Source organism: Protopterus annectens, chromosome 12.part0 (assembly GCF_019279795.1).
Source record: "Protopterus annectens isolate FY-2018-M chromosome 12.part0, PAN1.0, whole genome shotgun sequence".
In the NCBI taxonomy this organism is placed as follows: Eukaryota; Metazoa; Chordata; order Ceratodontiformes; family Protopteridae; genus Protopterus; species Protopterus annectens.
In genome coordinates, this window is record NC_056746.1 from 1,185,028,297 (window position 1) to 1,185,047,927 (window position 19,631).

General features: G+C 38.2%; 1 protein-coding gene across 2 annotated transcripts in view; it reads right to left on the reverse strand.

Annotated features, from left to right (window-relative positions):
* LOC122817075 (phospholipid transfer protein) overlaps positions 1-19,631 on the reverse strand; it is a 257,047-nt gene that overhangs the window by 49,491 nt on the left and 187,925 nt on the right. For both annotated transcript variants that reach the window (XM_044090228.1, XM_044090227.1), the window contains exon 12: positions 7,513-7,580. In XM_044090228.1, coding sequence (XP_043946163.1) covers positions 7,513-7,580 — 68 coding nt within the window. The remainder of the gene's footprint in view (positions 1-7,512; positions 7,581-19,631) is intronic.

A 19,631-nucleotide genomic window follows, 5' to 3' on the forward strand; every position in this document is an offset into this window, starting at 1 on the left:
GGATACTGCCCGGTCCCATTGATACTCTGTTTTTGGCTTTGGAGAGTGCTGTTTTAACCTGAGTGTCTGTGATTTCAGGGACTCTACATTCTTCTGGTATGGTTATGGGCCCTTTTGGGGATGAGACAGGGGTGAAGTTTGCGCTGAACATGTCTGCCAGGATGTTGGTGATATCGGTCGGTTCAGTGTATTGTGTGCCATTCTGCACTAACTCTGAGCAGATCTGGGCATTGCCACTTAGATTCTTGATGTAGCTAAAGAATGCCTTGTGGTTATCTTTGGAGTCCTTGGCAATTTTTCTTTCAAAGCTCGCCTTGGATGATTTTATGAGGGATCGTAGTTTCTTGCTGATACTAATCAGAGATGTCTTCCCTTCTTGGGATTTTACTCTTTTCTGTACTAGTTTCCTCCTTCTATTGTATAGCTTGTTTATGGCAGGTGTCCACCAGTCTGGTTTCCTTTTCTTGGAGAAGTGAGTCTTGGTTTTGCTTGGGGTGGCACGATCCATGCATTCTTGTAGGTGCCCGTAGAATGCATTAGTAAAGGATTTTGCAGCTAGGACAGCGTTATCCTTCAGCATAGGGGCTTTGAAACTTTCCACCTCAGTCTTAAGTAACGTGAAGTTTGCTTTTGAAAAGTTTTTCACGGTGGTTTCCTTGTCTGTGGGTGGGGGCGGAATGTGGATATCCAAAGTGATTTGTTCATGGTCAGATCTAACCACCAAGGGGTTGACCTCCAGTGTGGAACACCGGTCGCCCATGTTGGTGATGACCAGGTCCAATATGTTGTCACCTCTGGTGGGAGTGTTGACCAGTTGAACCAGGGTGTTTGAGTTTATAAATTCTTGGAAATGTTGGACAAGAAGGGAGTTAGTACTTGAGTAGTTCTCCCAGTTAATATTTGGGTAATTGAAATCACCCAATATTAGGGTGTTTGGTAGGACCTTTATGTTTCCCAGAGTTTCCAGAAACATGGAATGGGGGTCCTGGGACATGGTGGGTGATCTGTAGCAAGCTACAATTTGAATTGCAGTTTTGCCAGTTGTTAGTTGCATATGGATGATCTCTGAAGCATCGTACTGTGCCACTAACCTGGAGGTGTGGGTATCCTTGATGAATATGGATATGCCCCCGCATTTTGTATTTTGGTTTAGGTTCTGTCGCTGAAATGTATGGTATGAATTGTAGCCTGGTAGTGTTGGGTTGCTCTCTGGAGCCTTAAACCAGGTTTCTGTTACTGCACATATATCGATTTTCTCCATACTGAGGAGTGCCTCGAGTGCTTGCATTTTGAGGTTTAGACTTCTGGCATGGAGTAGCATTACCCTCAGTTTTTTGTTACTTGTGCTATTTACGGCAGTGGGTTTGTCTTTCGAGCCTTGCCTAAAAAAGGCACTATGGGGGTGGCAAGAGGCTTGGCCAGTATTCAAAAGCCTAAGGGTGACAGGTGCAAGCCATCTCTAGCGAAGCAGCATGGCTTGTCGAGCATGTCATCCCAGGTGGACAGACACTGGATCCCCTTTGAATGACACCAGAAACTTAGCCAATTGTTGAAATCGAGAATACTTTCTTTATAACGTGGTATCATTCTTGGTGAGGGCAGGATGCTACTCAGGGTCAGGGTCATACTGGCCTGGGCTACGTGATCAGAGAGCTCTTCCATGTCTCTTTTCATGGAGTCCAGGGAGGTACAGCTCAGGTCATTGAAACCAACATGGACAATGGCAGAGTAATATTTGTACTTGTTCTGGAGTGACCTGAGTGCTTGTGTTATGTGTTGGACCCCGGCACCCGACAGGCAGCTAACAGTAACCTTCTCTTTATTCAGCCTAGTGAGTGGGACGTCAGTATGTCTGACTATAGAGTCACCTATTACTAGTATGTTGGGTATGTTATTTTGTCTTCAGGGCTATGATTGCATGGCACACTGGTTATTGTGAAGTATGTGTTTCATGGTTTGTGTTGGGGGTGGAGGTTGCTTGGTTGTTTGCTTTGTAGGTCTTTTTTGGTTTTGCAGATTTTTATTTAGAGCCTCCGAGTATGTTTTCATTATTTATGTGTGTTTTTGCTGGTGCTGGTTTAATGGGTCTATGTGAGACTGGTGGTGTGATGCAGGTATTTCCCTTCTCCTCTTGACTGTCTGATCCAGTCTTGGGTTGAGAGAGCTTAGCCTCCAGTTTGGCTGTATAATTGCATCTCTCGCATGTATTAGTGTTTGGTGGCAGGAGGAGAGGGTTGTCTGTGTACATGAGGCAGTTGCAATATTGCCTCAAAATGCCCAGATTCACCAGCTGGACTGGAGAGTACACCTGAAACTGCCCTTTGGACATGCCTGGATAGGTACAGTGACCTGTTTTACTGGATGGCTGGTAAGGTCAAATAGAGAGCCTTGTCCTTCTGTACAGTACAAGAGGGTCTAGTGCTAGGGTTTATAAGTGCTTGCTATAAGTTTTGAGCAAGTGCCGGGATCAGAAATGAATGGCTTGAGTGCTTAAGTTGAAAGTTTGTCTAGTTCTAAGGGAAAATTTGAAAAGGAGACTTTGTGGAGCCGGGAATAGTTTTACCCTAGCTAACTGGTGCTGCCCGGTGTGCAAAACTGGGAAAATGCAGTATTTATAGCAGGGAAATGAAAGAGATAGAAATTAGCCCAAAATGGCCAATAAACTACTAATTTCAGGGCTGAAACCACTCCTCCAGGGACAGATAGGCTGCTCAAAGGTCCCCTCTCTCACAGGTGAACAGAGAAACTTCCTTCTATCCAAGTAAGGTATGGGAAAACACAGAGGTTTGTAACACAGCCCTGAATTCAGCACTAACCTGAAAACTGGACTATATTAGCTTAGAAAGGTGGGAAACAAATATATATATATATATATATATATATATATATATATATATATTTTATTTTTTTTTTTCAAAAAATAAAGCAGATACAATAAAAAAAACACTCTAAATGCACAGAAAAGGATACTTATTGTTATATATCACAGATCAGAGTTGTAGTCAATGCCCCTAGTAATAAAGTAGGAAGAAACACAAATACAGTAAAAGCAGATGAATAAAGTGCAATATATATATATATATATATATATATGTATATATATATATATATATATATATATATATATATAGATATAGATATATATGTATATATCTATATATATATATATATATATATATATATATATATATATATATATATATATATATATATATATATATATATATATATATATATATATATATATATATATAAAACAATAGAAAAACAAACTGATTTAAACAAGTTACCCAATTAACCATAAAAAAAGCTCAAAACTGAGCCCTGTTCCAGCAGTCTTCAATCAGACAAGTTCTAACTGCACACTCCTGCTACTAAGGTGCAGGTGAACCTAAACCAAAAAAAGATGGCCTGAATCAGTTATCAAGTTATACAAACAAAGCTAGATTCAGCAGGCCTGAATCTGGTCAATGCTACAGCAACAAGGCGCACCAATTTCAGAAATAAACATTTCAAATAAGCAGGCACAATAAGCCTGTGACCAGAAATTACCAGCTCAGAAGGGCAGAATCCAGTCTCTCCTCCCACAAGAGTGCAGACCACAACCCTCTTAATGTAGAATAACTGTCCTGAAGCCCAAGTGCTTAAGCCAGAACTAATACACTTTTAGAATAGCAGACACTGGGCCTTCAATCAGCAATTCCCAGCTTAGAAGGGTGTAAGCTTCCTGTCCTGCTACAACAGTGCAGACCACCAACCTTCTTAATGTAAAACAACTGGTATGAAGCTCAAGTGCTTAAACCAAAAGACTCAGAATAACAGTTACAATTTAATCAGGCTACTACCAAGCAGTAATAAATGCAGCAGAATAAATAAAATTGAGTACTTTTAAGAAAAGCAAAATAAAGTAGGAGGAAAAACAAATACAGTAAAAGCAGATGAATAAAGTGCAATTTTTTTTTAAGTGCAAGGAGAGAGGAAGGAAAAACCTAGGTGGGTTGGCCTTTTCAAATCTTCTCTCTGTATTAAGTCGAGTGAACACTAGACTCAGAATATGATCTCACTGTACTCGGTTAAGTGAGCAAATGAGATGGACCCAGGAGGAGTGTTCTAATACAGACTTACAGGAGGGGCAGGCAATTCCAGAGCCACCAACAGCACATTGTTCAATGAAACACACACTTAGGAAACAGAAAAAATGAAAATACAGTACTTTTAAAACTGCAAGTGTATATGTAACAGAAGACTAAAATAAACTACTGCAAGTTTTACTTAACTTCAGCTTCTAATGCAGATGTTTGTAGCCAAGCAAGTCTCTCAGAAGTTGACATTAAAATGATTTCTCAAACTTTGTGGCTAGCACTTAAAGTATAGAAGAATCCCTCTAGGCTATAAATATCAGAAAACAAAGACGTGATAACACCACCCCCTCTTATAGCAGACACACACACAGCACACTGTTCAATGAAACACACAATTAGGAAACAGATAAAATGAAAATACAGTACTTTTAAAACTGCAAGTTTGTACTTAACAGAATACTAAAATACTCTACTGCAAGTTTTACTTAACTTCAGCTTCTAATGCAGATGTTTGTAGCCAAGCGAGTCTCTCAGAAGTTAAGCATAAAATGAATGAATGAATTATCCCCTTTGGGAAAAAAAAACATGCACCCGTGAATTACCACATAGGTGGCAGTACACTAAACACTGAAAGTGTGATAAGAGATTTAGGGACACAGGTGGACAGTGGTCTCACCTTTGATAACCACATCACCATAACAGTAAGGAAATCCTTCTATGTGGCACACCCCATCACTAAGGGCTTTTCATCCAGAAAAAAGGAGGTCATTGTCCCACTGTACTCATCCCTCATTAGACCCATTATAGAATATAACGCCCCGTTTGGTATGTACCTCTCATGACATCTGCAACAACTGGAAAGGCTGCAGAAATGCCTCACTAAAAGGATCACAGGCCTAAAGCAGATGCCCTATGCTGACCGCCTTAAAAAACTCCAGCTAAACTCTGTCACATATCGTCTACTCTCAGAGGCGATCTCTGCTTAACATACAAGGCCATGTCAAACCCAGAGCTGTTGGACATGCTACACTTAAAGAAATCCCAATCCCTCAGAGACACATGCTCCAGGGATCTAAACCTTGTCATCACAATAAACAAAACATGCTGGAGGGATAGGTTCCTGACCCAGAGACTCCCCAGACTCTGGAATAGACTGCCCATACATGTCAAGCAGAGCACCTCTTTGGCCCTATTCAAAAGGAACCTTGACGATTGGATGGGAGAAAGGAAATTCACCACGCGGATCACGTCAGTCGCCCTGCTAGACAGGGGTCCAGGGAAGTAAATAGTGTGGGAAGAAATAGCCAGGGAATTGTTATGGCTAGGCTTGTATAGGCCCTAGGGCTGATAGCCTAGTACCAACCTATGAACCTATGAAAAAAGCTTTTTTTTTACTGTTTCTTCATAAAGACAAAACTTCAGCCAGTTGTGGTCATCCAAGTGTAGTTTCATCAAATTATTACTTGGCAGACCATAACAGAATCAGTTTAATGCTATTTACCACTGACTTGTATGAATCACACATGCACGCACACACACACACACACACATATATATATATATATATATATATATATATATATATATATATATATACATATATATATATACACACACACACACACACACACACACACACACACACACACACACACACACACACACACACACACATAGCTGTGTGTGTATATGTTTGTATAAAATACATGCACATGCAAATAAATGCCAGTGTAACAAGAATAGCAGACTGCTGGTCTCTTCAGTCAATTCATTATTGTTTCATTCAGAACTCTGTACTTGCCTATTCATCACTAACTCATGTTCACTTAAATGCTCCTGATGTGCTCTTTGCCATTCACTCCAGAAACCCATTACATCTGTCAACCTCTCTTTCATTGAACTACCATTTCCTCAAGTTCATGATGAAGTTTGTTTCTTTTGTTTGGAGTTCATTTCCCACCCCATTCCTATTCAGTTATTTTAGCTGCATTTCTTCTCATGTCCACTTAGTAAGTTTCATAAGCCCATTTTGCCTTACTCCTTTTGCCTTCTTTCCTTTGGGGATTGATTCCCTGACTGTCCAGTCTTTTTTCTTCATAGGTTATCCTTTCTTCATCCTATATCACCCTTGCAACCTTCCTTTGCACCAAATGCTATCACTTTCCTATTCTTATATGAATTTAATAGTGGAAGGCAATAATCTAGTTGTAGTCTTACCAGCAATCTTAAGAAAGGGAGAGTTATCTTTTGTAAAAAAAAAAAAAAAAAAAACTGCAAGCAAACCTGGTTTGAGTAAGTATATACCTACATTCAAACTACCACATCATGAATTACTATGAACAGTGCAAAATTGTCATTTACAGTAAGTTTTGGCTGATTCAGCACCGCATCCTCAGATCAGCAAGACCTCAGTTTACTTTACTGACTAGCAGGGCTGACTCAGTTGTTGTTGTTGTTGTGTCTATCGGCTTTTCCCGGTTAGGGGTCGCCACAGTGGAACTCCGGTCTGCTAATGATTGGCAGTAGATTTTTACGTGCTGGCTTGCCGGGCCTAACGCACAACCTACAACGAAGGAATGCCCATTCACGCATGTCGCCACACAGAAGATGCACTAGCTGATAATCGAACGGGCAACGTCTAACTGTGAGGCGACAATGCTACCGCAGCACCACCACCGCAGTTACAGTAAGATGCCATAAACTTCAGGAACATGTCTCTATTCCTAAATGCAAGTCATTAGTGATACAGTAAGATGCCATAAACTGCAGGAACACACCTCTGTTCCTAAATGCAAGTCATTAGTGATACAGTAAGATGCCATAAACTGCAGGAACACACCTCTGTTCCTAAATGCAAGTCATTAGTGATATAGTAAGATGCCATAAACTGTAGGAACACGCCTCTATTCCTAAATGCAAGTCATTAGTGATACAGTAAGTTGGGCGGCCACGGTGGTGCAGCGGTTAGCATTGTCGCCTCATAGCAAGAGGTTCTCTGGTTCGATCCTCGGCTGGTGTGCCTTCTGTGCGCAGTCTACATGTCCTCCCTGTGGTTGCGTGGGTTTCCTCCGGGTGCTCCAGTTTCCTCCCACATCCCAAAGACATGCTGTAGGTGGATTGGACACTCTAAATTGGCCCTAGGTATGAGTGTGTGTGTGTGTGCCTTCTGTGGAAAGTTGGGCGCCGGGCTGGCAACTCGACACTGTAAAACTCCACTGCCAATCATGAGTAGACATGTGATCCGCTGTGGCGACCCCTAACTGGGAAAAGCCGAAAGAAGAAGAAGTGATACAGTAAGATGCCATAAACTGCAGGAGCATGCCTCTATTCCTAAATGCAATAACTTATCTTGATAGTAGTTATGGATGTTCACTTACAAACTAATGATACACACCAAAGCAAAAGAAATTACAATGACAAAATACTTTACCGTTTGAGAGTCAGGTGGACAGAAATGCGCTTCCCCTTTAGGGATACTATGGCACTAAACTTTGACTCCTATAAAATAAGGAAAAAATGTTAAAGACATATGGTTAGATGAACAAATATCATCTTCAGAGTTAGCAGGAAGCATTTCATTACCCTAGTTTAAAAATGTTGAGCTAACTACTGAATTACTGAAGAAATCAATCCTGCAATAACTTACTAGGACAGAAGACAAAAGTGTACATCTGACCAATAATCCAAGGCTAGGAGAGGTATGCCCCTTGAAAGGATGTAAAAGAGTATGACACTATCTCTCCTTCCTGAAGGAGGAAAACTGAATCCATCAAAGTTGTTAAACCACAATGAAGTAAACAGAAGGAGATGTAACTGCATGAATGCAGGGAAATCAGACTACGTGTGCGAGTGCCTGCAAATGTAGTTCTAATCGCCAATGGTTAATGTACCTTAACTACTACGCTTCTGTTATGACTAAGTACAACTAAGTACAGAGCTCTTTGTAAGTCCTTAAGTAGTAAGCAGGTGCTCCAACAACATATTCCAATACCATATTCAGTCGATGTGTCCTAACTTGGATATTACTTACTGGTTTGGGATGATCCAGTGACAATAATGAAACATCTGAGAAAGTATAGTTTGTAGAAAACTACTGCAGCCCATGCAGGCAGTGACAGTAACACAGCATCACAAGAGTCACTAATGTACAGGGGGTACATAACGACTGAATTTATCACATTTTCTATGCATTCATAAGCAGGAATCATTATTATTAACACCTAGGGATGTTATTCCATTGCCTACTGCTGGAAATGTAACTACAGATTCTTTCTCTACAGCTGGATCTAAAGCTTGCACTTCCAAAAAGTCTGTGTGACTTGGTATTTAAATACTCTTCAGGCAACACAACTAAATAACGTCTGTCACTGTATTAGAAATACCCATTTTCATTCACTTGTGAAACACAGGTACACATCAAAGTCAACTCATTGATTCAGATTCATAGATTGTTACTAAGCTAATGACCCGGGGGGGGGGGGTCCTTTCTAAGCCTAGCTAAGTTTTCCTGAAAGAATAATGACATCCTGTATCCAAATAGGACATTGAGGGTCAGGTATTTATAAGCTACCATTGTACAAGGCCTGGTCTAAATTTCTTGTTCAAACAAAATAAGAAAGTACCACCAATGCAAATAAAGCCGGATACTGAAGTAACACACAGAAAAACAATAAAATAAAGTATTACCGGCACCACGAAGCTCAGTTAAAATATAGTATTTATTGAAGCTGCTGACTTGCACTTGCTAGTAACAAAAACTTTCCCCAGAAAGGCTTCATCAGGCAAAAACTTCCTATTCCCCATCCAATGGTCTAGGTTGTGCTTACATTGGGTAATAGACAAACTCGGTTTCATATGGATGGGAAACCTTTTACATAGAAGGTGCAGTCTCTGGAACACACATCTGTCCCTCCAGGATGTTCTAAGTCACAGACAAAATTCAGGTCCTCAGACCTTGTCTTTCTGATACTGTTTGACTTACAAATATGCAGGAGATTCATAGGTGTGGGGTTTGTGGATGCCTTGTAAGCCAGACATATAGATCACCCCTTCAGCAGTCTGTAGGGGACTGAGTACTGGGAAAGGGCTTTAAGGCGCTCTGCATAAGGCAGGTTTGTTATGCCTTGTATTCTTTTTGTATGGAACCTCTGATGTCACTCTAGTTGCTGATATGCCTGGTCAGGTACATACCAAAGCATTGTACTCTATGATTGGTCTGATAAGGGCAGAGTACAGTGGGATAATACCATCGTTGGATATAGATGATGTGTCCTTACTCTTCACCACTGTGGTCACATGGTGGGCAAACGTAAGGCTAATATCTACATGTGTGCCCACATTCCTGACCACTGGGTGGACTTTCAGGGGTATATTACTAACATGGCAATTAGCCAGGATGGCTGTCTTCCCAAAGGGTGCAATTATGCATTTCCTAGCACTGAGTTTAGGATCATTGCTTTGGCACCATGGACTCAAATCAAATTATACTGCAGCTCTTTATCACAAAGCACTTTACAAAACAGTCAGAATTCAAATAAGCCCAAATGTCACAAAGCACTTTACAAAACAGTCAGAATTCAAAGAAGCAAATGTCAAAAGTAGAAAAATATCTAAAATACATACCAAATAAGATCTCAATAAGTGGATGAAACAAATGTAATTAAGATAATACTCCAAATAAAATATACAAATACTAATCTAACAAAAATTAAATTATTCACAGCAAAGTTAAAAAAAATGTTAAAAAATCACTATCTCATAATCACAGTGAAACATTTAAATATATACTTACATATAAAAAGCAGCATATTGTACAGTTTATGTTTGCTTTTAATATTACATTCAAAATAAACAAAACTGGAGAGAAGTGATCGTCCATAAGCAGACAAGATACAGCCATTCTTGAACTTTCCAGCTATACTATCAAACAAAAGACTCACGTTTAACATACACCTATTGACTCCACAAACTGTGACAAGTAAAAGGTACAACACAATATGTAAACCATGGAGGTGGCCTAGTCCACAGACATTTTTCAGCTATGACTCATGCAAGGAATGCATTACAGTAGAACACTATACATAGGTTGATTTAGCAGTTCATAAATCAAGGTAAAGTTATCAAAACATTAAAGAGTGACAATACAGAAGTTAGAATTAGTGGTTAACAGTAGCAAAACAAACTTACTGTGCATTTATGTAAAAAATAACAAACATACATTTGGGATTCAGTATAGAGGGACTGTAAACTGGTTCAACTGCACAGAGATATTCAGTGTGTATGCAGTCAGTCAGGCGGTGGAGTGATACTTTGATTATCAGATTTTCAGATTACAGTGACAATGCTTGTACGTCAGTCTTTTAGTTAACAAAATGAAGCTTCCAATACACGTCTTAAAGTGAAATATCACTTTGTAGTTTGGTTATTCAAGTTATGTGCAATATACATATGTGGGCACTAGATGTCCGAGGACATAGTAACATGATATACAGACATTTCCTGAGAAATACTTACATATGACTTTACAATACCTGCATGTTCTAGGAACAATGCCACAGACAACGAACTACATTTGCGTTATTATTTTCATATTTTCAAAAGTCAGAAGATTGTTAACATATTTACAAAAGCAACTTGACAGACGGTATGACATCAGATTAATTTCATTTATTATGGATGGACTGACATTCTGCTGTTATCAATTTAGTTGCAGATATTGAAGGGGGGAGTCATTAGCCTGTGTCCCTGAGAAAGAAAGTTGCATGTATGTGAATTTGTAGTGTTTATTACTTTTTTTTTTACTTTGCACTCTGAAATCTTTTTGAGTTCTGCATGGAGATTGTTCCAATAAATAAAGGCTATTTTTTGAGAAACTTTTCTCAACTACAGAAGCATTGAATGGGGTGCCCTGAAATGTTACAATACTGTTTGTTGTTCTGTGATCTTAAGAAGTAAAGGAATGTTTTGTTTTTATGACAAGTGTATTATTGAGGATAAAGCAGTAGTTGTAATGCATAAGAGCAGATCGTACTCAACCACTTAGCATTTATAATGGCAGTGCTGTGATTTCCTAGTATTGAGGAGAGGTGGATAAATCAACACGTTATTCACTGAGGTTTGAATGGTGTCAGTATCTGAGGGCTGGGGCACATCTTAGCCCTGGCATATTTTTGTCAAGTACATTTCTTGCAAGAAGTGTGAGATGGTTGGAAATGCTTTAATATTGCATTAAGTTGAGCATTCACTTTAGAAGTGATTTTTGCATTTTAATATTTAAATGTTAAAGACAGGTCAAGAAGGAGTCATATGTATTTAAAATTTTCAGTTCATTGATTTTAGTTTAGTCTGGGAATAAACAGAAATAAGTAAATGATTTTTGAGCTTTTATTGCATGTTAAATAGCCGTACTGCTGTTTTGGAAGGGTTTAATTTAAGTATGTTATCAGACAGCCAACTGCATACCCTGGTGAATTCTGCTGGAAGTAGCTTTTGGAGAGTGGGACAGCTGGGAACAGAGCAATATAAGATGATGTAATCAGCTTATCTTATGTGTGCTATTCTTTGGGAGAAAGGTAGTGGTTTTTGTAATGTATTAAGCAAGAAAATACAGTAAGACCTAATACAGAGCTTTGTTGCCTCACAGAAGTGAATCTATGGTCATATTGTCAAGCTATTTTTGGAACCATAAAATCAAAGCCAAGTGAATGAATTTAGAAAATCTTATAGCAGTAGTTACTGCCATTAAGAAATGAGTTTTCCATTATACAAATTTGAGATCCTCTCTAGAAGTCAGTTTGAATGAAGGCAGTTTCAATTTCTTCAACATAAAATTCAGATCCCAAGAAGGAGTAGGATCTCTAATGAGGGGATCTCAGTAAAACGCACCTCTGAGAAAAGCCTTACAAACTTTTAATGAACAACAATGAAGATTTCAACCACGATGAAAGTTTGAAATAGCAGCTAAATATACCTTGATTGTAGAATAGGTACAGTCCTAGTGAAAGATATTAACTAAGAGTTGTAATGCGCCTAGAAAAGCAGCTGGGCATGGATATACACATTGGTCCACTGCAGAAATGTTACACTTTTTACATTTATTTTGGTAGGGTTTTTTTTTTTTCCTACTGGCTGATTTCTGTGGTGCTGTAAGAATATGAACCATCCATAAGAGGCAAGATGGGTCCCTGGTCATTAAGGGAACCCGAGAAACCATACAGTTAATTTTAGGGAGTGAAGCTCTAGGTGAATCTTCCCAGATGGAAAGACCAGGTTAAACTTTCTCCCTCATTTAGCAAAAGTGCGGCAAATGTTTATTCCTCTCAACTTATAATATTGTACAGGCCTGAGCCAGCAAGAGTCACTCGCAGACCACATTTTGGAATAGTGAGTGAGATAAAAGTCTTTAAATTTAGTGGCATAGAAAGCTTCTCAGTTATGTTTATTTGTAACCTGCTCACAGTTCAAACCAAATATTTCCAGCTGTAGTTTTTATTATTGTCTGTTTAAAACTGTGCACACAAACACAATTACAAACAGGGTTAGTCTAAGGGCATAACAGTCCTCTGTTAAGTGCATTCTTTAAACTCACTATTTTGCTTTCATGTATATTTTTCAATCAGTGTGCTCATTATTGTCCAGACATACTTGTAAACTGACATGAAAAATAACCAGTACGCCACATAAACATCTACCTGTTCTGTGATTTACTCTCATTCACAGCCACAGAGAGGGCCTCATAAAATACCATTCTTGTCATGTAATTGCAAAGCTCAAAAAAATCCCTAGAAGAGCCCTGGCTGTGACTCAAGCTGCTGGGGGAGGGGAAAATGACTGCTTCTCCTTGCAGCTTTCATCAGGCATTAGTCTGTCATTCATTATTTTGCATTAACAGCCTTGTTATGCCACTTTATTATTTTACTTTGCTTGGAAACAGATATGAGTTCTGTAAAGTATTTGTTAAAGAAAAGCAATTTGGCAGTCACAGAGGCAAATAAAACTGATTAATAAATTAAACATATACTTCTGTTCATAGTATAGATATACTTTAATGTATAACTTTTGTTAACCTGCTACATGCCCATGTTTTCTTATTATTCACTGTTGCTTTAATTATATTCAGCCATGACTTAGAGCAAAATGTTCAGAAAATAACAATAGTGAACATATTAACGGAGAAAAATCACTGAAGAGAACAAAAATGGCATATTTACATGGTACATACAAATTCTGGCACTGAGCTGGCCCCATTAAGACAGCCAAATAATTCTAAGGCACTTTTGGTTATTTGGCTGTTTCGAGGCTACCTCAGGCAAATCAGGTTGACAAATCCATATGATCAAATGACAAAGATCGTTATTGTCTCTGGTAATTCCGTCTCATATCCAGGAACCCTGTATATCACAGAAAGTGAGTCACTGGACGTACAAGCACAAAAACCACAACAGAGATGCAAGAAGATAGCATTCCTTACAGTTAAGGTGGAGTACTGACTTCACTTAAATAAAAAACACTCAAACATTATAGAATTAAGTATCAGTAATAAACAGTTTGACACTTCAGATGTTAATTCCTGTTCTGTGAAGGTACTGACAAAAACAAACTCAAATAGGCTTAGTCACTGGAAAAACTCAGCTATAATTTATAAGCGCTTCATCAGAGCAACATTTCAGTAACAGCTTTAACACATGCAAAACTAATCCATCATCCACAACCTCTTTTTCCCACTTTTGCACAAGGGATTGGGGTGCCACTTCAACACTGACAAACATCTAGAGCCAGGATTTACACTGCTGGGTGGCTAGCCCTGCTGCGGTAGTTCTTCCACACAACACACTCGCGCACTCACACCTATGGTCAATTTAGAGTGTCCAATCCATCTCCTGCATGTCTTTAAAATGTGGGAGGAAACCCACACAAACAAAGGGAGGATATGCAGACTCTGCACAGAAAGCACACCAGCCAAGAATCAAACCTGTGAACATCTTGCTGTATGGTAACAATGCTATCTGTGCCTCTCCAAATCCAAAAACAAACTAAGTAAACTTACAAAACAAATGAGTACCAAAAACCGCTGTACAGAAAGAACAGAACTACTCGGAGTGACTATAAAATAAGATAAAACAGATTTATTTGAAGCGCTTTTCATCCACTTTCTTAACATGAACTTTCTTCAGATAAAATACATACAAAAACTGCCCTTTTTAAATACCCCTCCTTTTACAATCACATGACTGTTAAAATACTTTCTTAAAGAACCATCATTTACATTCAGTTGTGATGCACTTCATTTAACTATATGAAAATAAAGAACAGAGACATCAAACTTAAAACATATTAACACTCTGAATATTCTTATAAATTACTCTATCTTCTCAAATTTCTAAGTTTTAATAAACAATAAATTGAACACATATCATTGAGGCCCGGGATAGAATATGTGTTCGACCTAATCTGCCATAACAACTCTATATATTCTAATGTTATTGTTAAAGGTCCCCTCTTTTAGGTCTGCTAGTACTTGTTCTATTACTCTGAACTTAAAAGTGTGTTTGGGATTTATGTTCACATGTTTCGCTAGTGCGTTGTCTAGCTTATTCCTACTGATGCTGTACATATGTTCGTAAATTAGATCTCTGAATTTACGTTGTTTTTCCAACATAGAAGGATGGACACTGTTGGCATTTAGCAAGGTAGACCACTATTTTAGAGTTATAGTTATATTTGTTGTTATTATTTAACATTCTACCATTGAGTTCCACACTTCTACCTTCTTCTATGTATTTGCAATATGTACAACTACCACACTTAAAAGTTCCAGGATTCCTATGTTTAATATTTTTTGCTTTTTCTAATAAATTCTTGAAACTCATACCTTTCCTGTAAATTATCTTTGGGTTCGTCCCTACCATTCTAACCAAATTTTCATCCTCTTAATAAATTCCAATTTTTATTCAAGATTTTTCTAATATTATAAGCCTCAGGGCAAAAGGTTAATATGAACCCAGTACAATAATTAATGTTTCTTTCTGTAATGATATTAACAGGTTCAGTTTCACCCTGTAAATTTTCAGAGATATCCTCCCCATTCAAAATTGGTTTATAATAACCGTTCACTCTTTTGGTTTTAACTTCTTCTATTATTTCATCTAACAGGGTTGGTGGGTATGCTCATTTCAGGAACATTTGTCTCAAATTGTAACACTCATCCACAAATTCAGATTGAATAGATACCATTCTTGCAGCTCTCATGAGCTGTCCTTTCACCGCTGATCTTTTTTGGTGGTGAGGGTACGCGCTTGAATAGTGCAAGAAGTTATTAGAGTATGTTTTCTTTTTATATGCTTTTGCAACATATTTTCCTTTAGTTATTTCTTTTCTTAAATATACATCTAAATAAGCTATTTCCTGGTTATGGAAAGTAAATGGAAATTGTAAAAAATTAGTTGTATTGTTGAAAAAGTTTACTAACTCCTTTCCCTTTGCTATATCATCTTTAATTATCAGGAAAATGTCATCCAAATATCGTGTGAAAAAGTATATACTGTGTGATATTTGTTGGTTGGAAAAAATATATTCATTTTCCCAGTAGGCCATCACAAGATTAGAAAAACTTGCTCCACATGGTGATCCCATAGCGACACCTGATTTTTGTTTATAATATTGATTTTTAAATAAAATGTAGTTGTTAGCCAATATTATATCTAATAGTTCGGTGGCTAAGTCAATTTCCTTACGGGAAGCTCCTTTCCTCATCATCATAGATACCCATTCTATCCCTTCAACTTGAGGGACAGAGGTGTACAGATCTTTAATATCAGTTGTAAGGAAATTATATTGCTCATGTGCCTCCCCAAATCCATCCAGCCATCCACAACCCCTTTTCCTCTTTTTGCACATGAGGTCATTATGTCACTTCAGTAATAATCATCTAAAGCCAATGTTTACACCGCCAGCTGGCTATCCCTGCAGTAGTTGTTCTTCCACACCACACACTCACATGCGCACTCATACCTATACCCCTATTAGAGTGTCTAATCAACCTACTGCATGTGAAACCCCAAATATATACATAAAAAGCAGAAAGAATCATAAAACACGACTGACAGCCACATACATATTAATGAGCCTAGCCTACAAGTAAAAGCTAGTCTGATGTAACACAAGTCAGTTTTTATAATCCAAACTAAAATAAGAAAACAGCAAGAGTACTAATAAAACAAAATCCAAATAAACTGAAGTGCAGAATCAGTAATTAACACCTAGTCTGCCTCTAGACACGGACAAGGTGTCACAAAATTCCCTTCACTAAAGGCTACTTAGCACCAAGGTGACAACAATATCTTTCCAAAATGAGTAATAAACTAAAAAACAGAGAGCTGAAGTGAAAAAGCACTGAGCACCAAAATTTAATTGCCATCCACAAACCCAATCGCCCTGCTGGCCGACTCCTTCTCTCCTACTCTCTTGGCAGGAAATGGAATTCTCTCCCTCCTTCACTTAGAACAACATCTAACTCTGAATCCTTCAAAACCCAACTTTTCTCTTACCTGTCCTCTAAACATAAGTGTTCCTGCTTTCATCCCACTTAAATTTAATTAACTACCCTTATAAACCCTCTATATCCTTTCACTTCACACTACCCAAAACTATTATCTTTCCATTGCTACTAAATCAAACTAAAGCTACTTCTCAGTTCAAGTATTTCTCTCTCTCTACTCCTGTATGTAAATATTGTAAATATCAGGTAACCTCTGATCTCTTCATTACAGACAGTTGAAACTTGCTGCTCTGAAGGGAAACTACTGAAAATCTATTTTATCTTCCTTCCTTAATGATGTTTTTGAGATATACTGTGTGCTTTTTGCTTTTTTTTACTAACTGTGTGAATGTAATTACACATGTATTTTTTTTACCTTCAACACTATGTAACCTAGATTGTATTCGCATTGCTTTTGGAGCTTTTCTCCCCGGGCCTCCACTGAAAATGGGCACATTCTGGCCCAGTGGACTTCCCCGGTAATCAAACTGGAAATAAATAAAAATAAATAAATAAAAAGAGAGTGTGTGTGTGTGTGTGTGTGTGTGTGTGTGTGTGTGTGTGTGTGTGTGTGTGTGTGTGTGTGTGCGCGTGGGTGCGTGTGTGCGTGTGTGTGTGTGTGTGTGTTTGTGTGTGAGAGAGAGACAGAGAGAGACACAACAGGCACATGAATCAAGAAAACAGCACCCACTACAGTAACCTTGGAAAAGATTTGATATAAGGAAACGTCACAGATAAAAATATTATCAAAATAAAAACTGTAATCTTAAGTGTATTAAAACAAACAAAAAAGAAAAGCACATTCATCCACAGTTCTTCAACAGATCACTGTTAAAACTGAGCATCATAAAATCTAAAACTAAGTAAAAATCATTAAAATGTGAGGACAAAATGCAAATCATTATGCATATGTGTATGTATATAATACAAAAGGTTTTAACGTATTATATTTTAAAATCAACCCGGATTACATTTTATTTAATGCAAATACCTTACCTCCACCGTGTTTTAAATTCACAAGTGCCAAAACACAAAATTTAAACTGTTCACATTCTCATTATGTATTTCATGCACATGTACTGCTACTGAATTAGAAAAATAATTTATTCTTATATCATTTGTATGTTTCTGTATCCTAGTAACTTTCAGCTTAGTTTGACAGATGTACCAAAGTGCAGAACTACAATTATACATTACCCCATAAATCATACAATGTTTTTGACAGTTCTAATAATACCTAATGCACAAACGTTTTCCATTTGCAACAATGGTTTTTGCCCTATAAACATATTTACATACATTGCACATCATATATTCAAAAATCTTAAATGTTGCAGACTTTGTATAATACATCCTCAATACATGTTAGAAAAAAGCCAGCCTCACGAATGCAGGTGTTTTGTGTGTTAAAGATGCAGGGTCCAAATCACTTTCCCCTCTCAGTACTTTGATTATGCTTTTTCACTATTTACTGTCATATTTTATCTCTTCGATTTAGTGGTGACACAGAAGACTAACATCCACTGTGGCAGGGCACTGGCTTTGACATTCTTTTCAGTGCCTTTTAAGGCTTCTACTTATCCTTAGTGTCTAGTGGTTCCCACTTTTTTTATATGTGCCTTTAAGGTACACCAAATAGAGTATTCCTGGTGTCTAGCATTCTCCCACTACCCCAATCCCCATTCGGTTTAAGTGCTGCTCAGGATATTTTCCTGGTAGCTAGTTACTCCCCTCCCCCACCCCCATGTTGCAAGCTCTGCTCATTAGTCTAGGGGAGTAGAGAAGTATGACAGACACCCCAACCCACCCACCTGCACACACACACACACACACACACACACACACACACACACACACACACACACACACACACACACACACACACACACACACACACACACACACACACATTCATGCCATTTTCACACAGGCACACACGCACACATGCACGCACATATTCATGCCATTTTCACACACGCATGCACACACACACACACACACACACACACACACACACACACACACACACACACACACACATCTCCTACTGCTACTTTGCAACTAAAGTACCCAGAACATACCTCTGTCATGATGGATGAACACAACTACTGCAAGGTGCAAGGAGCAGCCATGCAAATCTACATGAGTGAGCAATTCTGTGAATAACTCAGTAAGTAGATGCCTTCCTGTAGGCAGTTTTCAGCACAAACATGGCTAATGAGCATATAGCTCTCTTGGACTGCTTCATTAGCAAACAGTATGGTCATGGAGACTGCCTGAGATAGTGCTGCATGTCTTTGTGCAAATGCACTGTGGTGGGGCTGTCTCTGAATACTGATAGATTACTTGAGGTAACATTTAGGAATCCAACTCAGCATCTTTACAATGTCGAATCATTAACACATACAGCACATTTGTTTTCAGCTGTGGCATACAAAGCAGATTCTATGGTGATAAACTGCACTGTGGCCTAGTCTAGAAAAATGAGAACTATTACATTTGTGAACAGTCCTCAAGAAATTAAAACACTATACATTCTGGAAGAAAACACTGCAAGCTGCCTTCTTTATAGGAAGGTATTCACCAGATGACATGCTAATCACAATGCTAGAAACTTCAGAACAAAATTTTACTGTTTTTTTAATGCTTCTACTTTATAAATGCAGGTAGAAAAATGTGAGAGCACAATTTCCTTTTGTGATTAGAAAGACTGTATTTTAGCTGAGAAGCCCTTTACGTAGTTCATAGTAGGAGGGAATGCAAAAAAGAAACAAAATTGTATTTTCATACAGTTTCAGTGGCCAAAGGTTCTTTTTTTATTAATTTATCAGTTAACCACAGATGGGCTGATTCTAAGCAAGGACTTGTCAACTACTGCTCAGAATATGAAAGAATAACAATATTGCATGTTCTAGGTGAAGACATTAAAAAGTGTGGCATTATAAGGCTAAATTCACAAAACGAAATGTTGTATCTTAACTTTGGCAGCTTTTAATATTTTCAACCAAAATTTT